Source organism: Musca autumnalis, unplaced genomic scaffold (assembly GCF_047663935.1).
Source record: "Musca autumnalis isolate F117 unplaced genomic scaffold, ASM4766393v1 scaffold_2, whole genome shotgun sequence".
NCBI lineage: Eukaryota > Metazoa > Arthropoda > Insecta > Diptera > Muscidae > Musca > Musca autumnalis.
Window position 1 is genome coordinate 252,816,453 of NW_027411755.1, and position 21,674 is coordinate 252,838,126.

Genomic DNA, 21,674 nt, shown 5'->3' on the forward strand with positions numbered 1-21,674 from the left:
AAGGTCTCTTGCAACCCATAACCCCGTAGTGCCTGAGTACTTATTAAGGTCTCTCGCAACCCATAACCCCGTAGTGCTTGAGTACTTATTAAGGTCTCTTGCAACCCATAACCCAGTAGTGCCTGAGTACTTATTAAGGTCTCTCGCAACCCATAACCCCGTAGTGCTTGAGTACTTATTAAGGTCTCTTGCAACCCATAACCCAGTAGGGCCTGAGTACTTATTAAGGTCTCTCGCAACCCATAACCCCGTAGTGCTTGAGTACTTATTAAGGTCTCTTGCAACCCATAACCCCGTAGTGCCTGAGTACTTATTAAGGTCTCTCGCAACCCATACCCCCGTAGTGCTTGAGTACTTATTAAGGTCTCTTGCAACCCATAACCCAGTAGTGCTTGAGTACTTATTAAGGTCTCTTGCAACCCGTAACCCAGTAGTGCCTGAGTACTTATTAAGGTCTCTCGCAATCTCTAACCTTGCATGTCATCCAAGTAGTGCTTGAGTACTTATTAAGGTCTCTTGCAACCCATAACCCAGTAGTGCGTGAGTACTTATTAAGGTCTCCCGCAATCCCTAACCTGACTTATATATGCTTGTAGTGTTTGAGTTTCGCTCCTCCTCCTATTAGTAGCGACATCCCCATTAGGTACCCGAAAGAGCCAACCCAGAATCCCCGGAGAACCGTAGAGTACTTATCCAGGTCTCTGCTAAATCAACCCCCGGCTTTCCCATTCCACCACCAAGAGTACTTATCCAGGTCTCTGTTAAATCAACCCCCTCCGGCTTCCCCCTAGCACTACCACGAGTACTTATCCAGGTCTCGTATCCCGAATCCAGTGAGCCCATCTAATAACCGGTGGACGGCGGACCATTAGACTCCTTGTAACATTTTATATTCTTAGATGAACAATCAATCAGTGAACTTATTATATAAAATCCTTTAGTTATTGAATAAAATTTTATTACGAGAACAACAAAACATACTGCTCTTTCTCTTTCTCTCTCACACAAATTCGAAATAAATTTCTGTACGAACCGCTGGACCCCGGCGAGCTATTCTAGCCCACGGGGAGGAATCCCGTCGTTACAGTGGCGCCCGAGCAGGGACGAGAGAGTTAGACAGTGTGCGTAGTTGTGACATAGAGTGAACAGTGAATCCCAGTGTAAACAGAGTGTGTGTCCTACAAAGGAAAAAAGGTGAAAAAAATAAGTAAAAGAAAATGGCTTTAGAGCTACGCGTATCCTGGGCATACAGCCTTCGAAAAGATGACCTGAATAAATATCTCAAAGAATTCGGTTGTGAAGTCGAAGGAACGGTAGAAGAGCAAAGGAAGAGATTCGCTATGTTCCTAGCACAACTGCATGATCCCGAAGTAACAAAAAGACTGCTCGAAATCCAGGCGGTGCATGAAAAGGAGACAAAGATGGCCTCCCCGCGAAAATTAAGTGAGTCGAACAACGTGGAGACAACAGGTATGGAGGTGCCCACATTAAAAGGCGGAAAGCACGATGTACAGAGGACTGCCGAACAAGTGAGAAAATGGGGAGTAACTTTCACCGGAGAGAGCAAACCCCTTGAGTTCATAGAACGGTTGGAAGAGCGAGCTGAGATGTATCAGATATCCAACGAAGGCCTGGTCATGATGATGCCGGAAGTCCTTCACGGACGAGCCCTAATGTGGTACAGGAATAATCGCAAGCCTTGGCGAACCTGGGAAGCCTTCCGGAAGGATTTCCTGAAATTTTTCCTACCTCCGAGATTTATGGAGAACCTAGAAGACGAAATTCGCCAGAGAAAGCAGAAGCCCCGAGAGTTATTTAAAGACTACATGCTCGCAATGCAAGATTTAATGAGACACAGCGAACACACCGAAGAGGAAAAGACAGAGAGAATCTTTAGGAATGCCCTACCCGAATACCAGTGGTACATCAGACGGAAAGATTTCGGTGACCTGGCAGGCCTCCTTGAGACGGCCGAGGACCTGGAAGGGATACCTTCACTACCAAACGTAACAAGGGACCATCACCGCCAAATAGAGCATGTAGAACCAAAGAGAAACACAGAAGCAGCGATCAATCCTGCCACGGCTTGTCGTAGATGTGGTCAGGAAGGACATTTTGCCGCCAGCTGTCGTAATCCCCAAAAGCTCTTCTGTTGGGATTGTGGACGGAGAGGTGTGAGAACCATTGAATGCTGTCGACGGAGGTCGGGAAACGAGCGGCGAACCCACAGCGTGGTAGGGAGTGTGGGTTCCCAGACGCAGCCACCTGCCAAAGAAAGACCTCCCTCGAATTCGCAGACTCACGCATAACCGCCAATATATTTATCAAAGAGAGCCTTTATGCAGCAACGATTGATACAGGGGCAACCAAGTGTTTTATGAAGGAGTCCTTCGCTGAATCCATTGCTCCCGATGCAATACATACAATTGAGAGCATAACCATCAGTTTGGCGGACGGTTCCAAGCGCCGGATTCAACATGTTATGTTCACCGAAGTACTGTTCGGTTGCTGCCGCCTCAACGTCGAGTTTCTCTTAATGCCAGATGCTAGCGAGAATATCATCCTTGGAATGGATTTCCTACGGCGGAATGAGACGAGAATAACGTGTGCTGGACAAAGTTGTCTACTCCCGAAGCCGGAGGAAAGGAATGAGACAGAATATAGTAAAGAAGGATGTCGCCACGTAACCATCACCCCTGGTCAAACCGACCCCTGCGGGAAGAATAGTAACGTCAGCAATCCTGTACGACCCGGAAAGCCAGAGCACAACGTCGACGGTAAGTACCCTAAGTGTCAAAGAGCAAGAGAGGATAAACGCGTTCTTAAATGAAGAGTTGGGTCGTTTCAAAGACTTGCATGGAGTTTCCACAGTGGCATCACATCGAATCGTCATGAATGACGACCGTCCTTTCAAACTAAGATACGCGGCCCGAAATCCCGCCATGCAATCAATAATTTATGAAAAGGTAAACGAACTGTTGGCGAAAGGATTCATAGAGCCATCTCGGAGTGCATACAACTCACCGATCACCTTGGCCCGTAAGAAGAATGGCACGTGGAGATTATGTATGGATTTCCGCCATCTCAACAGTAAGTCCAGTCCAGATGCATATCCGTTGCCACGTATCTCTTCCATTCTGGATCGTCTTAGAGAGGCCAACTTTGTGAGTAGTCTCGATTTGAAGGACGGCTATTGGCAAATACCTCTTGAGGAGTCCAGTCGCAAATACACTGCGTTTACAGTGCCCGGTCGGGGATTGTATCAATGGCGGGTGATGCCATTCGGCCTCCACTCAGCGCCAGCAACATTCCAACGTGCGCTCGATACCGTGATCGGAGCTGACATGGAACCCCACGCATTCGCTTACCTGGATGATATCATCGTAATTGGTCGAACCCTGGAAGAACACTTAGCGAATTTAAGAGAAGTATTTCGCAGATTGAGAGAAGTCAACCTTCGAATAAATCCAGAGAAGTGCGAATTCTTCAAGAAGGAGACCAAATATCTTGGCCATGTGGTCAGTGCCCAAGGAATACATACAGATCCTGACAAGGTGGCAGCAATAAGAGAATTACCTGCACCAACTACTCTGAAAGAGCTGCGCCGATTCTTGGGAGTCGTCTCTTGGTATCGACGTTTCGTCCCAGAGTTTGCGACGATAGCGTATCCGCTCACTTCCATGCTCAAGAAGGGCAAACACTGGCGGTGGACAGAGGACCAACAAATGGTATTCGAGATCCTGAAGATTCGACTGACAGAAGCACCCGTGTTGGCATGCCCGAACTTCACCGTTCCCTTCACGCTACAGACAGATGCCAGCGACTACGGGCTAGGCGCCGTTTTAACCCAGGTCCTTGAGGGAACAGAGAGAGTGATCGCATATGCTAGCAGGGTCCTGAACGGAGCAGAGAGGAACTACTCGGCCACGGAAAAGGAGTGCCTGGCCATCATCTGGGGCATTCGTAAGATGCGCCCCTACTTGGAGGGATACACCTTCAATGTGATCACCGATCATCTCTCTCTGAAATGGTTAAACTCTATTGAGAATCCATCTGGCAGGTTAGCCCGTTGGGCTCTCGAGTTACAGCAATACACTTTCTCCGTCCAGTACCGTAAAGGCCGAAGCAATGTCGTCGCTGATGCATTGTCTCGCCAACCGCTGGAATACTGTCAAGGAGCGAAAATCGACACCCAAGGATGTTCCTGGGTTGCAAGAAAACTGGAGAGCATGAAGAGTAACCCTGAGAAATTCGCCGACTATGCCGTGGTAAATCAGCAGCTTTTCCGTCATATTGCTGGAAACACTCACGATGAAGATTGTTCCCCTTGGAAGTTATGTGTACCAAGTTCCCAGAGAGAAAGAGTTCTAAGCGAAAACCATAGCCAGACAACCGCTGGCCACATGGGAATACGGAAAACAATTAACCGCATCTGTAACAGGTATTACTGGCCGGAAATGGCGAAGGATATAGCGAAATTTGTGAGAAGCTGCGAGTCCTGTCAGCGCTATAAGCCCTACCAAGTCGCACCGGCAGGAGAAATGCTTGTGTCAGTCCCAGAAGAACCATGGGCAACAGTTTGCACGGACTATGTTGGCCCACTTCCGAGAACGAAACATGGAAATACGATGCTGTTAGTATTCTTTGACCGATTCTCTAAATGGGTGGAATTGGTACCTCAGAGAAGAGCAACAGCCGAAGGAGTAGTGAGAGCGTTCCGAGAGAGAATTCTCGCCAGATTTGGTACACCAAAGGTACTCATTTCGGACAACGGGAGTCAATTCGCTGGTAAGGTACTCGGGAAATATTTACAGGAAATCGGGGTTCATCATCAATTTACCGCACCGTATTGCCCACAAGAGAATCCTACGGAGAGGGCCAACAGAACGATTAAAACAATGATTGCCCAGGTGAGCCACGACAAACATAACCGTTGGGACGACTTCCTCCCAGAGATATCCTTGGCTATCAACACAGCCACCTCCGAGTCGACGGGATATAGCCCAGCATATTTAGTTCAGTGCCGTGAGCCAAGGTTGCCAGCAACATTGTACGACGAAGCAGTTCCTGGTACAGGTAATAACATAAAGTCGCCGGAAGAGCGAGCATCCGAGTTACAGGAGGTGTTCCGTATAGTGCGGAATAATCTAAGTCGAGCCGCGGAAGAACAACGACGCCATTATAATCTCCGCCGCCGACCCTGGAAACCAGCTATCGGTGAGAGAGTGTTGGTGAAACAACACCCACAGTCGAAGGCCGTCGACCAGTTTGCGGCAAAACTCGCACCTAAGTACGATGGACCATTTGAAGTCATAGAATTCATATCACCTGTAATAGCTAGATTGAAAGGACTAGACAAACAGTCGACCAGAACAGCTCATCTTAGTGAGCTCAAACCTTACCTATCCAATTAATATCGTACTCCATTTCGTTTCGCTCTCTTTCGTAGATTTTTTTTTGTTAAACATCCCCCCCTCCCCGAAGAAGAGAGGAAGTGTGACGACCAAAAATCACCTGGGTTCATTTTTGCCCACACCCACTGAAGTTTCCATACTGAATTGTTTTTCTGTTGTATAAGATAACTTAATCTTGACCTATGTGAGCGAATTTTGTATTCTGAGGCCACATTACAGATAAAGAGAGAGAGAGAGAGATCCGCCGTTATCGCCCAAAAACAACGAGGCAGCAGTCATCACTACCATGTGGTGATGATCACTGGCTGTGTTGTTGGGATGTTCAAATTTGGTAAACAAGTTCCCGTTGCTCCATTACAAACATTTGGTCCCGTTAATCCACCACAGAACACGTGCCTGGCTCCCACTATAAAAGGGCGACCTAACTTAGAACGTGGAACAGTCAGCAACAGACCAGGGGAGCAGCAACATCTTTGAGTGTCCTGCCAACATCCTTGAATGTCCTGCCGACATCCTTGATTATCCTGCCGACATCCTGGAGTATCCTGCCGACATCATTAAGTATCCTGTCGACATCCCTGAATATCCTCCCGACATCCTTGAATATCCCTTATACTTCCTTGAAGAATCCTCGGACATCCTTGGTAAGTCCTTCCCGTCCTGTGATCATCCTTGATTATCCTCGAAGTAGTGCTTGAGTACTTATTAAGGTCTCTCGCAACCCATAACCCCGTAGTGCTTGAGTACTTATTAAGGTCTCTTGCAACCCATAACCCCGTAGTGCCTGAGTACTTATTAAGGTCTCTCGCAACCCATAACCCCGTAGTGCTTGAGTACTTATTAAGGTCTCTTGCAACCCATAACCCAGTAGTGCCTGAGTACTTATTAAGGTCTCTCGCAACCCATAACCCCGTAGTGCCTGAGTACTTATTAAGGTCTCTCGCAACCCATAACCCCGTAGTGCTTGAGTACTTATTAAGGTCTCTTGCAACCCATAACCCCGTAGTGCCTGAGTACTTATTAAGGTCTCTCGCAACCCATAACCCCGTAGTGCTTGAGTACTTATTAAGGTCTCTTGCAACCCATAACCCAGTAGTGCCTGAGTACTTATTAAGGTCTCTCGCAACCCATAACCCCGTAGTGCTTGAGTACTTATTAAGGTCTCTTGCAACCCATAACCCAGTAGTGCCTGAGTACTTATTAAGGTCTCTCGCAACCCATAACCCCGTAGTGCTTGAGTACTTATTAAGGTCTCTTGCAACCCATAACCCCGTAGTGCCTGAGTACTTATTAAGGTCTCTCGCAACCCATACCCCCGTAGTGCTTGAGTACTTATTAAGGTCTCTTGCAACCCATAACCCAGTAGTGCTTGAGTACTTATTAAGGTCTCTTGCAACCCGTAACCCAGTAGTGCCTGAGTACTTATTAAGGTCTCTCGCAATCTCTAACCTTGCATGTCATCCAAGTAGTGCTTGAGTACTTATTAAGGTCTCTTGCAACCCATAACCCAGTAGTGCGTGAGTACTTATTAAGGTCTCCCGCAATCCCTAACCTGACTTATATATGCTTGTAGTGTTTGAGTTTCGCTCCTCCTCCTATTAGTAGCGACATCCCCATTAGGTACCCGAAAGAGCCAACCCAGAATCCCCGGAGAACCGTAGAGTACTTATCCAGGTCTCTGCTAAATCAACCCCCGGCTTTCCCATTCCACCACCAAGAGTACTTATCCAGGTCTCTGTTAAATCAACCCCCTCCGGCTTCCCCCTAGCACTACCACGAGTACTTATCCAGGTCTCGTATCCCGAATCCAGTGAGCCCATCTAATAACCTGTGGACGGCGGACCATTAGACTCCTTGTAACATTTTATATTCTTAGATGAACAATCAATCAGTGAACTTATTATATAAAATCCTTTAGTTATTGAATAAAATTTTATTACGAGAACAACAAAACATACTGCTCTTTCTCTTTCTCTCTCACACAAATTCGAAATAAATTTCTGTACGAACCGCTGGACCCCGGCGAGCTATTCTAGCCCACGGGGAGGAATCCCGTCGTTACAAAGACAAAAAAAAAGAAAAGAACATTGAAGGAATAAAGATAGACGGATAAAATATTCTACAAAAGGATTCCGTATTTGATTTTACAGATATGTTATATCATAAATTTGAAAATATGTTATCTCAGAAATGTTAGGATAAAGTGATAAAACAATATTCCCAATGCATTATAGGTACGGAGATCAATATTTTTGGATGAAAATAGAGTATACATACGAGGGCTACTACATAAGTTTCTGGGCTAGACAACAATGCCTAAGCGTACTCAGTACCACATATTGCGTTTTTTACAGGACTTGAATAACTAATTTGCAAAAAATATGGAATTGTGAACACACAACATCCTACAGTCAGTAGTCAATAGGGTGTCATAGTCTGAGTTGGGGTCGAGCATTATGCTGTAGTCGGAGACTGAGTCGAAAAAATAACTTGGCTCCAACTCCTAGCAACAATTTTTTCTGCATTTATCAAAAATGAATTTCAAAAACTTTTTGGTCAAATTAATTCTCTAAAGCAAACTTAAGATTCCATGACAATCGAATTAGAGTTTCGATTTCTTAATATACAATAAGAAAGGTTTAAATATTTTGGAATATATATTTTAGATCCCACACATTCTTGATCTAGAATATGATCAATGTTATTCCAAGAAGATGATCTCAAATTGCTTATATTCCCGAGCGAAAGCCTGCCCCACTTCAGAACCTATAACACAGAGTTTCAAATTTCGGTGATCTTGTATTTTTATTATAATAGTAGAAGTTTTAAACAATGAAGTTTTGTAGTTGTGTATTATATTAGACAAATGTTCTTTTCAAGGAACACCTCAGAAAAAAGCCAACATATAGAAAAAAATTGGAAACTTGTGTATATTTTATTCATATTGAAAGCTATTAGTAATTTTCCTCGGAGTCGACTCCGAAATCAGAGTCGAAACAAAAATGGCTTCACTCCGAAACGTTGCTAGTCACATGTAAAAGGTTTGCCGTAAAGTAAACTGAGTTTTTGTGAAATCGATTGTAGAGGAGCTTTATCCTTCCCGATCTCTATCAAACAAGAGAAATGACATCATTTGTCAGACCAGGTGATTTGTCAGACAAATCAAAAATAGAGTACGGACACCTAAAATAGAGTACTGTCCTCTATAATAGAGTACGGTTGGTCACCGTAATTATAGCGACGAAAAGAAAAATAACAAGTAAAAAAGTATCAGTTAGCTTGGCCGACAGAGATATACCCTCAGCCTGTGCATATTGAAACAATTTTTTCCCAAAATACGTATGTATTTAGGGGGGTTTAAAAATTTTGGACGTTTGAACCGACAAAAATGTTGATTGGGATAAAAGATCAAAAATTTTGCGGAGGGGATACTAAAAGGAATGGATCGACATTCACCCTTATGGAAGTGGACCTCTAGCCACAACATATGGTACCATAGGGGGTTTTTACACTCTTCGGGCTGTTTGCTCAAGAAGTAGGGACTTGCCCCTAAAAAAACTTTTACCATCGTAATTGAGGCAGCGAATGCAAGTTGCTTCAACAAAAATCAAAGTGATTCGATAGCAGGTCTTAAAGTGAACTTATCCGAAATTTTGTGTGGGAGGTACCGGATGGAGTGGACAAATATAGTCCATATTTTAACCTGATCTATATCTAGCAGATATATTAGGATGTGTACAGTATGGACCAATTCGGCCACTCCCTTCAAGAGTTACCGTATGAACAAATTTTCCGAACATTTTTGAACTTTTGTGGGGGAGGTACCTGAAGGAGTGGACCGATATGGCTTATCTTCAAACTTAAACTATGTTTGGACAAAATATCACTAAGGCCAAATTTTGGACCGAATCGGCAGATCCGATCGAGAGTTATCTTGCGCTCCAACCACCTCACACGGTGTCCTAGAATTTTTTGCAACTTTCAGGCTATTTTCTCAGGAAGTATGGACTTGCCCCTAATGAAACTTGTACCATCGTATGGAGGGCAGTCAATAAAAGTTGCTAAAACAAAAATCAGAGCAATTCGAGAAATGGCCCTAAACTGAACTTTTCCGAAATTTTGTGTGGGAGGTACCCGAAGGAGTGAACCGATTGAGCCTTTATTGAAACATTATCTAAGTCTGGTACGCATTTTACGATGGACAAAGTATGGATCAAATCGGTTACTCCCTTTAAGAGTTATCGTGCGTACAAATTTTTCGAACATTTTCGAACTTTTGTAGGGAAGGTACCGGAAGGAGTGGACCGATATAGCCCATCTTCGAACTTAAACTAAGTTTGGGCAAAATATTACGAAAGCCTAAATTTGAACCGAATCGGTTCATCCGTTCGAGAGTTATCGTACGCACCAGCCAGCCAGACAGACGGACAGACAGACAGACGGACGGACATTGCTCAATCGACTCCAAATTGTCTGAAACACATTTCGTCCAAACATACTTGGAGTCTAAAACCATTATTTCGATAAGGCACATTTTGCCCGTATGAAAGTGTATCCTCGTTAGCATAAATGCTGAGGGTATAAAAACAAGTGAGCGACGACTATAGTCAGGACAGGACCGATCATGTGATACCCTACACCACTACCCCTGTGCATAAGCTTTTCTCTCGTAAATATTTCTTTTAGGGAGATACTAAAGTTTTCACCTATTTGGCTTTTATATCAAAATGACTTAAGGTAAACTGAACCAAAATGATTCATATTTCATTTTGTATTTGACTACTGTCTACATCTACTTGGTACTGATTGAACTCTTTGATGGTCTTCTTGATTAGTATTATTTACCAAATAGAATCAGAGGAATTTGTCATTAAAGTAAAAACTTTAAAATATTAAAATTTTGATGTATTAATTTAAAGCTCAAATTGGGATTTCCCAGCGTCTTTTTCGACATCGCAAGCATTTCACCAATTTTGGTAATGTAATTGGGAACATTTTAAAGCTCAGAATGTCTTCATTGTTGATACGCATCCTACCAAAGCTGAGATACTCGTCAGTACAATACAAATAAAACAAGTTAAAAAGTGGTTTTGCCGACTCTCACTTCACATTGGCTGACGGTATATATCCCCTCATCCAATGTGAAGTGAAACTTTAACCTACGGACAGATCGAATGTATTTAATGTCTCTTCAGAAGTTTGTGCCCTTTTTGGACATTTGAACATGCCGACAAAAATGTGGATTAGGAATTAACTGCACTAAGACACAAATGTTGAACTTTTGAAGGGGAGGACCGATATGGACCATTTTAGAAGTTAAACTAAATTTTGACAAACTATTAGGACCAAATTGGTTGCCCCATTCAAATGATATCGTCCTAGCATTTTAGTGAAATTTTTTAAATATTGGGGAGAAGTACCGTAAGTTGTGGACCGGTATTGCCCCATGAAACTAAGTTTGGGTATAATATGACGAAAGCCAAATATTGGACCAAATCGATTGAACAGTTCGTGTTCTCCGACCGCCACATATGGTGACATAGGGGTTTTTACACCTTTCGGGCTGTTTTCTCAAGAAGTATGAAATTGCCCCTGAAAAAACTTTTACCGTCGCAATTGAGGCAGCGAATGCAAGTTCTTTCCACAAAATTCAAAGTGATTCGATAGCAGGTCTTAAAGTGAAGTTATCCAAATTTTTTTGTGGGAGGTACCCGAAGGAGTGGACAAATATGGTCCATATTCGAACTTGATCTATATCTGGTAGATATATTAGAATGTGTAAAGTATGGACCAAATCGGTCCGTCCCTTCAAGAGTTAACGTGCGCACAATTTTTCAGAACATTTTTGAACATCCTGAACTGAACTTTTCCGAAATTTTGTGTGGGAGGTACCCGAAGGCGTGTAGCGATTGAATCCACTTTGGAACCTCATCTCACCTCATCATAATGACAAAATGTCAGCGCTCTATCTCTATTCGTTCGGAAGATAGCTTGATTAGAATAGACGGACAGACAAACGGACGGACATTGCTAAATCGACTTAGAGTTTTACGCTGATGAAGAAAATATATACGGTGGCAGGTCTAAATAGATTATCTCGATGAGTTACAAACGGAATGACAAACGTAATATACCCCACATTTTATGTTGGATGGTATAAAAATATCAAATCTTTAAGTTTTACGTCAACTAAAATCAGATTTGTATGAAAAGGCGCGGATGGGCGCTGCTATTTTTTTCACAAAATGATAGTACACATTAATACCTTTCACCACATATATATAATATCACAGATACACCCCGATACCGAATGTTATACTCCAGAGAACACATGGACGACAAAGCAAAATACTTCAAAAAAGACATCACATATTAACTCAAAAATACATTTACCACGCGTAACATTTTTATTATTTGTTAATGCCATCTTATTTTCAAACCCGTAGAAGAGTTTTCCATTTTTAAAAAATATAAAAATTCAATTCCATTTTATTTAACTTGTAATTCAAAGCCAACCGGCCCATCAGTGTAAATTACAAAATGCATAAGAATTGCTTAACCAAATAAAAAGGAAAAACTACTCGAAATGTTCTGTTTGACGCCTAAAATACATTCACTATTTATTTATGATGACTATCAGAAAATGATGCATAAGAAAATATGTCACCATTGCCAGATCGGCATATCGTTATGTGATGTTAAAAGATTGATTTATTTTTTTATTTTTAGTGATTTATAGTGTTTGCAGTAGAAACCCGTTATAACTTTTTTCAAATTGTGCACTTCAAAAATTGACTTTTTGCCTGCCACTGGCCCCATCGTGCACTGTCACGAATATTGGTGACATGTTGTTAAACTTTAAGAGAAAAGTTCAGCTTAAGCAACAAAGCTTCCATTGTAGTTCCAGATGCCGGATTATACCGAGAGCATGAAACAAGTCCGCTTTATCTATAAAAGGGGTCATTATGCCGAGGAAAAACGACGGCAACGTTGCTCGAAAAAAGATTAAGGGTTAACCTGCATTGGCATCAAACTCTGATGTCATTTTTTTATTTTTATATTTTACTTCAAATTGTTCGAGAAAACTATTGGGGGCCTGCAGATTTGTCGAAATCATATCCTGTCTAAGTCGATATCTGAGGTTAAGGGAAAGCCAAAAGCATTGCAAAATTGTTCAATCCTGGGGATTATGAAGGTCTCAATGTACCTTCATAACGAAAGTAAGTATACCATTTTAAGTGATAACTGGTAGCGAAACTTGCAGATGACCTTCAACAATGACCTAGGAATTGATCCGAATGAGTTAATGTGTAAAGTTTGAATGACCTTCAGAGACATTGGTACTGTTATTCCAACAACATGTTTAGCTTGTTTCTTTCTTGCCTGTTATCTGCCATGTTAACCCTAGGCGTTACATTGTGGTACAAGATTCTTATTCCCGGCACATCCGCAAGAACATCAGGTACTACCACCCGACCTCAACTGACTGCCTATATCAGATGGTTTTAAACATCTGAGGATTCGGGGACAAAAAGGCCGTCAACCGATACTGCCTAAACATAGTCCTTAACCAACATCCTCTGGTAATTAACATTAGTTCTTTATAACAACATCGTTTGTTAGAACAACAACACCGGTTAAAATTAATCTAAGCTAGCAGACTGACGACCGGGTTCGGCCAACGGAAGACACAGAAAATTTAGGTAACAGAGAAGCCGAGAAGGTCTATCAGGGCTATGAGTTGTTTTTGTAGCAGCTACTACATGTGGATTGGTTTAACATTTCCCCCAATCAGGCCCTGATTTTAAAACAGGTTCCGGAAAGTTGACACTCGAATATGATTTGTCAATAATGAAATGGTAGTTAGGTGAGTTGGTTTGACTTGGTTGTTGATCAGGTGCATGATGTCTAGCAGTCAATTATTGCTTGCGGGCCATTGTAACAACAATTACAGCTCAATATGAATTGGACCATAATTAAGCCAAAACAACACCCGTTAGTCGTGTGAGCTCCTAGCACTGTATTCATTGCTTCAGCGCCTGTATCAATAGACATACACCTCAAACTTTTTATACCCTAAGCATTTATGCCTCATCGAAATAATGGTTTTAGACCCCAAGTATGTTTGGACGAAATCCGTTTTAGACAATTTGGAGTTGATTTAGCCATGTCCGTCCGTCCGTCTGTCTGGCTGGAGCGCACGATAACTCTCGAACGGATCAACCGATTTGGTCTAAAATTTGGCTTTCGTAATATTTTGTCCAAACTTAGTTTAAGTTTGAAGATGGGTTATATCAGTCCACACCTTGCGGTACCTCCCCTACAAAAGTTCGAAAATGTTCGGAAAATTTGTGGGCATGATAACTCTTGAAGGGAGTAACCGATTTGGCCCACACTGTACATCGTGAAAGTTCTACCAGACATAGATGAAGTTTAAATATGGACTCAATCGGTCCACTCCTTCGGGTACCTCCCACACAAAATTTCGGAAAAGTTCAGTTTAGGACCTGCTCTCGAATCGCTTTGATTTTTGTTGTAGCAACTTGTGTTCATTTTTATTATTTATTTTATTATTTATTTATTCAAGTAGTAAAATATTATAATTACATTTGTATTATAGAGTATACAGGTAAGAAACGGTTTAACCTTAATTCTATAACATTATATAAAGCATTAAAGCAGAAAAATTTGTATAAATATTAATTTTTACAAAGGAAAATACTACAAATAAAAAACCTTTGTATATAAGACTCTAAAAAATATATATAACTTCTATGAAATTAAATATATTTTTAGAGATATTTGCATAATGGCAAAAACATTTTGATATTTTCTCCTTAAAAGCAAAGTTAAATTTACATGTAAGTATAAATTAAGCAGTACTATTGTTGTATAAATTACATATGAGTTGGTTTGTCGACATGCTACAATGAATTTTAAATCTTTCCTGAGCTTCTGAAATTTTTTGTGGTAACATTTTAACTCCAGCTTGAAAATGGAGTCTATTTGTAGAATAATGCCAGGGTAATCTCATGATTAATTTTAAAAGTTTATTTTGGCAAATTTGTAGTGTTTTAATATGGGAATTAGCACATACTCCCCATACGGGCGAACCATACATAAGTATGGCTTGAAAAATAGATTTGTAAATCAGTATTTTGTTGCTAAATGATAATTTAGAATTTCTATTAATTAACGGGTACATCAACTTGATAGCGATATTGAATTTGTTCTTGGTAAATTTGATATGATCACGAAAGAGTAATTTAGTATCTAGAATTATACCTAGATATTTTACACTTGGTAACCAAGGAATGGAATGATTTGATATACAGAGAGGTGCATTTGGTAAATTGCAGGATTTTCTTTTTCTAGTAAAAAAGATGGCCTGCGATTTAGACACATTCAATTTAACCCTCCGTTGGACACCTGAGTCTAGCCAGGCCTTTTTCATTTTATTTTGCATTTTAAACTGGGTTAAAAAAAGCTATGGACCTGAGATTTCAGGTAGCTTCATGAAATTTTCTTACCTTTTCAACGAAAGAAATATGAAGTCAAAAGGATCAACAGAAAAGGAGCTACAAGGATTTTTTGACATACATATCACATTCGTAACACATGAGTCTGGCCAGACCCCACCTATTTTTTATTGAAAAATTTCCAAAAATTTTCTTTAAATTGGATCTTTTGCTACATAATTTGACAGAGTGAATACCATTTTTTGAAATTTGTCGCATTTCACCCTACCATGTCTTCAAAATTGCACGTAAAAAGGTCGCAAACGTAGGAGATGGGTTTGAAATCAGTGTACGTACCACAACCTAAAAAAATCCCTTGGAAATAGGGTTACACATTTATTTTAGACAATTTTACACATAACTGGACAAAAAAAAACCATTACAAAGCCTTTATGCTCTTTTTGTGGAGTGAAATGGTTCAAATATAAGATTCTCCATATGAATTAGAAGAAAATCCTTAGGACATATGCCCTCATTTACCTATTGATATTATCGTTATTGCACTACAATAAGCTGTAAAGTTACAAAATAGACCCTATTCATTCAGAGTAATACCCCAAAATAAAATATAGTGCATTTAAATTATATATAAATAGGATTTTCGAGCATAGAGACAAGAAAAGTACGAATTTTTACTCCATAGGCATATGTCCGTTTTTACTAACTTGATGAAATTAATTAAATTTAGAGTTTTTCGGTATGTTTTTTGACAAATAACGATTATATATGTAAGATTAGGATCCTTAAAGCATATTCTACAACTTTTTATACGAAAATATTAATTAAGTTTACTAAAAAATTTATATTTATTACATGGGTCTGGCCAGACTCATGTGTTACGAATGTGACAAACAATATCGGTGTCCAACGAAGGGTTAATTTTCCATTTGTTCATATATGAATTAAAACTTTCAACAGCTCTTTCGAGGGAGGCTGCGATAGTTTGAGGACATTGACTTGATGTGAAAATTCCAACATCATCAGCATATAAAGCAGTGTAGCAGTTGGTTAACTTAGGGAAATCAGAGCAGAATATTATATATAATAGAGGTCCTAAGACAGACCCTTGTGGTACGCCCGCCGTTACTGCAATCTCATTTGAAACAGAATTATTAACACACACATAAAATTTGCGGTTTCTTAAAAAACTGTTTATAAGTTTTACTAGATTTAGAGGGAAACCAAATTGAACAAGTTTATAAATAAGAGCATCATGCCAAACGGAGTCAAAGGCTTTTTCTACATCTAGTAGAACTAATCCCGTTGACATCTTATTTTGAAAACCCAATTTTACAAAGTTACATATTCGTTTTGCCTGGTGAATTGTGCTATGAAAACTTCTGAATCCAAACTGTTGGTCGGGAATAATATTATGACTTTCGATAAATAAAACTATTTGCTCCTTAATAACTTTTTCAAAGATTTTCCCAATAACATTTAACAAACTGATAGGCCTGTAACTACCAACAGAATTTGGTGGCTTTCCACTTTTTAAAATTGGAATAACCCTAGCCAACTTCCAAGTTGTAGGGAAATAATTTATTTTCAGGCAACAGTTAAAAATAAATGTTATGAACTTTATAACTATATTTGGCGAGTGGATAAGCAGTATTAATTTAATTCCATCTGGACCCATGGACATTTTCTTTTTCATTGTATGAATTAAGGATTGAATATGCTCGCAATCAATAATATCAGTGACACAAGTATTTGAATCAATGTTGTGAAAGCGATCCATGAAATTTGAGATCATCCGGCTATGAGACAGATCACCTAGGTGATTTGCGATGGTGTGATTAAAAGAAAAACTGTTTGCCAAAGCAATGGCCTTTTCCTTGCCGGAATATACTTTTTGATCAGCAATTTCAAGGTGTGGGATTCCAGCATTCTTTCTTTTCAAAACTTTGCTTATGTTCCAAAAAGGTTTGTCCCCCTTTTTAAGATTCATTAAACGAGAATTCCAGTTTCTGTTGCGAAGTTGAGAAATAGATTGGGTTATAATTGAAGAGAGTTGAGTTATCATATTATAATCATAAGGCTGCCTGTACGCTGACCACTGCCGCTTAAAATAGTTTTTACGTTTTATGAGATGTAATATTTTCCTGGGTAACTTCATGAAATTAGAAGGAGTAGTTAATTTTGGTACCCACGTATTTTCGGCCTGAATTAGTTTCTCCTCAAGAAATTTTAAATTATGGTCAACACTATCGGTAGTTATGGATTCATTTAAGAGCATTGGAATATCAGTCAAGTCGGCCGCCAGCTGAGACTTAAACCTTTTCCAATTTGCTCTTTTGTAGTCAAAGCCAAGAAAATTGGAGGATGTCTCGGTTTTCAGAGAAAAAGTTATTGGCAAATGATCTGAACTGAGCTCATTTCTCACCTTCATTTGCGAAACATAATTGGGCGAATTTGTTACTATCAAATCTAAAGTAGATGGTAAGGACCTGTTTGATGGTGGAATATACGTATGATCATCAGGATGTAATATGGAAATTGGGAAAAATGTTGTAAACTCGTTGAGGATATTTCCCCAGCAGTTTGCCCTTGAACAACCCCAATTTCTGTGTTTACTGTTAAAGTCACCACATAATAAAAAAGATCCATTTATATTGCAAAGTTTGCGTAAATCCGATTTAAATAGGTTTTGATGTTCTGGTGACATTGAGCCCCCTGGGAAGTATGTGCTAAAAATTTTTATATTACTTGAATTGTTAGAAATTTCTATACCAACATTTTCAATTATTTTTGTCGGAATCACAGATAATTCCCTAAATTTTAAAGATTTTTTAATCATTATGGCAACACCTCCACCAACTGAATGTTCTCTATCTACACGAATACAATTATAATTTGGATGATATAATTTATGTGAGAATTTTAACCAAGTTTCAGAGAGTAAACATACATCAATATTATTAATTTGAAAAGAATTAAAGAGTTCAGCGTATTTGTTTCGGATACTACGACAATTCCAAAACATAATATTTATAGAGTCAGGAGACATCATTTAGATGAATTGTACAAATACTTAATTGCTAATTGAGCAATCGTATTAAATTGTTCTTGTTTATTCTTACAATGTTGTAATCCATTGATAATATCGAAAGTAAGAGATGTTATTTCACTCTCAGAGAAAAGGTTTTGATCACTGGAGAGCGGAGAGAAATTAGTATTAGTTGCAGCGTTGCCAGATTGTTGAGTCCAAAAATTTCCGACCGGACGGCTATTTGCAGAATTCATTTGTTTGATGTTGTTTGACATATTAGACTTCTTATACGATTTTTGGCCCAAATTGCAAAAGTCTTCATTGGAAAAATGAAAAGTTGTAGACATTTTAGAATTACGATTCTGATTTGATTTGTTGAGGCGGTTTTTAATTTCCAAATAAATCTTTCTATTTGGGCAACCTTCGAAAGTAGATTTGTGCTCACCAGCACAATTAGCACATTTCTTTTTATCTGCATTTGGGCAAACAGTAGTTAAATGTCTGCCGGCACAGTTTGAGCAGTTGGTATTTACATTGCAGTTTCTCTCACCATGTCCAAACATCTGGCATCTATAGCATTTTAACAATTTGTTTTTGATCCTCCTTTTGTAGTCCCATTTAACAATTACTCGAAAGAGAGACCTAGCTCTCTGACGTAAATCATTAAGTTTAACGGAACCTCTCTCGAAATAAACAATATAGAGCGTATCTTCGAAATCACCATGTGTTTTGATGACCGATTTAACGTCACAACATTTGAAACCCAAATTAATGAGAGCATTTTTTACGTCATCATCTGATCGACCATCTAAATTATACAGCACAGCTTTAAATAGATTATCTTCTCTTTTACTATGAGAAAAGAATTGAATTTTGTTTTCTGTTGATTCACACATAATTTTAACGCCTATGGACATTTTTTAATCAAATAGTCCAAAATATTGTTATTTCCAAATAGTTCTTGTATTTTTTTAACAGTCTGTCCCAAGACTTTAATGGGAGGCAAAATTTGTTTTTGTTCTTGTTGTTGAGGGTTTTCGTCAATTTCAATGGCATTCTCATAATCTTGATCAGTGTCATCAAGAGCTTGTAAAGGCAAGAATTTATTACTTGACTTTTGCAAAGTTTTTCTATGCTTTGGTGCAGACATTTCGTCTGCAACAAAATATTTTAATTTTCTTTTAGAAATCTTTGTGTTCTGTTTCGATTTAAGGTCCGCTTTGAGAAATACAAATAGCACAGTAATAATTTATGATAACAATATGTAATATCAAATGAACGATTTAGTATCCGATACAGTGCAGAGGTACGCCTATTTCAATTGAGAGTATAAAGCGAACTGAACTTGTGTTCACTGCCCCCAATACGACGTTACAAGTTTCATCAAGGGCAAATCCTGAGAAAATAGCCTGGAAATTGCAAAAAAAACCCTATGACACCGTGTGTAGTTGTTGGAGCGCAAGATAACTCTTGAACGGATCTGCCGATTCGGTCAAAAATTTGGCCTTAGTAATATTTTGTCCAAACATAGTTTAAGTTTGAAGATAAGCCATATCGGTCCACTCCTTCAGGTAGCTCCCCCACAAAAGTTCAAAAAATGTTCGGAAAAATTGTTCGTACGGTAACTCTTGAAGGGAGTGGCCGAATTGGTCTATACTTTACACATCCTAATATATCTACCAGTTATAGATCAGGTTCGAATGTGAACTATATTTGTCCACTCCATCCGGTACCTCCCACACAAAGTTTCGAATAAGTTCACTTTAAGAACTGCTCTCGAATCACTTTGATTTTTGTTGAAGCATCTTGCATTCGCTACCTCCATTACGATGGTAAAAGTTTTTTCAGGGGCAAATCCATACTTTTTGAGAAAATAGCCCTAAAGGTGTAAAAAACCCATATGGCGCCCTATGTAGTGGCTGGGGAGCACGATAACATCCCGGACTGATCAACCGATTTGGATTAAAATTTGGAATTCATCCTATTTGGTCCAAACTTAGTTTCAGTTCGAAGATGGGCAATACAGGTCCACAACTTCCGGTACTTCCCCCCAATATTTAAAAAATGTCACTAAATTGGTATGCAGGATATCTCTTTAACGGCGCAACCAATTTGGTCCAGACTTTGGATCTCCTAATATATATAACTGTTCCACAAACATCCCATATGGGACAAGGGAGACTTCTCTCATATCAATGAGTGCACCCCGATTCATATTAGCTCAATGATATGGGACCTAAAGTTTATCGCCGAGTCCGAACGGCGTGTCTTTAGACACCACTTGTAGAGAAGTTGTACATGGCTGAAATACTCAGGAAATGTCGCTAACATTACTGGGGGGTATTTTGCCACCGTTGAAAATTGTTTGATGTTGCTTGACCGGGGAATTGAACCCACGACCCTCAGCGTGCAAGGCGGTGTGCATACCATTGCACCACGGTGGCACCCAATCTCCTAATATTTTGCCCAAATTTATTTTAACTTCTAAAATGGCCCATATTGGGAGGAGAGGGGTACCTCGGCCGAGAAATTTAAAATTTTTTTTTTTTTCTAATTGGAGTTTAGGGTCTGTTCGAAGATCCTTTGGAAATGTATACCGATGCTGTTTGTTGTGGTGATATTATGTTATCCGTGGACAAGTCCATGCTTCCTGGCATACTGGTCGAAAAGTTATACGATGATCCACTGAAATGACTAGTGGGTGCGATATCTATCGAAAAGATATGACTCGCAAAATAAAATACACTTCCATAACTGACTGAAGACCTTTTACAGTTTTTCAGTCTATTGCATAGAGTCCTCCATGTATAGACAACATACTGACGGTCTTAATTGTGTATACGGTTTTCTACCTCAAGATAAGCTCTACCATCAATAGATGACTTATGGAAGATATTTCATATAAACTAGTCCAAACTACATATGTACACTGTATCAAAAAGTATCAAATATAGATAAGTGCATCATCATCATCGTCCATCAATAATCGATTACATTTTACGCACTTCATCTCATATGACACACATACTAATAACCTATTAGATAGGCACGTACTTATGCACACACATGGCCATGCTACAATGTCAAGTGAATAAGTTTTTTTCATTTTCAATTAATTTTTTAAATAAATTTTAAAAGCAGATGCAACATAAATTGAATGATGATTTCGATTTCGTTTAGAATGTTGTTTTATGTTTTTGTTTTGAACTGCTACATTTTCAGAGTTACACTGACATTGAAATTGAAGATGAGCAGCACTCAAATCACAACGAATTGAACTTGAAATACAAGTAGCAATTGATGTTCAGAAATGCATTTATAAATGTTAAAAGTGTATTTTTTGTTTAATTAACCGAATGTAGTTTTGAGAATGGCGACTATTCTTGGGCAATTAGTGCATGTTGAACACACACGCATGTGCATTATGCAGTTGCAGGTTGTTAGTAGATGACCTTATCAATTAGGTGGCTAGGCTAATTTATGTTAGTAGTGGAAATATTTATAAAATATGGCATAACGTTTAGATAAATTTTAGCAATCTACATAGATTTGACTTCTTTCAAAAATGTGATGAGCATTGCTAAAACATTTCTCCATGATACCAACATCACAATCATGTTGAAATTGAAATTGTTGAAATTGATTGATGAAATTCTAATGCTAAGTTTAAACCCACTCGTAGCAGAAAGCAGGTCTTTAGTTGCACAATTTGTATAAAAGAAGTCCCTAAAGAAAACCTTATAGATAGAAGGA

The 21,674-nt window shown here is 39.4% G+C and overlaps 2 protein-coding genes across 2 annotated transcripts in view; one reads left to right on the top strand and one right to left on the bottom strand.

The window, feature by feature from the left end:
- The window catches only part of LOC141395489 (uncharacterized), a 153,275-nt gene that overhangs the window by 81,694 nt on the left and 49,907 nt on the right, over window positions 1-21,674 (bottom strand). The window lies entirely within an intron of this gene.
- LOC141392568 (uncharacterized) lies at window positions 1,218-21,215 on the top strand. The gene is made up of 5 exons (XM_073965501.1): window positions 1,218-2,172; window positions 2,346-2,777; window positions 2,833-4,268; window positions 4,815-5,330; window positions 21,144-21,215. The coding sequence occupies exons 1-5, from the start codon at window positions 1,218-1,220 to the stop codon at window positions 21,213-21,215; spliced, it is 3,411 nt and encodes a 1,136-aa protein (XP_073821602.1).

Coding starts and splice junctions, on each gene's coding strand:
- LOC141392568 (XM_073965501.1), top strand. CDS start 1,218: ATGGCTTTAGAGCTACGCGTATCCTGGGCATACAGCCTTCGAAAAGAT. Junction 2,173..2,345: donor TTGGGATTGTGGACGGAGAG/GTGTGAGAACCA, acceptor GCCTTTATGCAG/CAACGATTGATACAGGGGCA. Junction 4,269..4,814: donor AATTCGCCGACTATGCCGTG/GTAAATCAGCAG, acceptor AAATATTTACAG/GAAATCGGGGTTCATCATCA.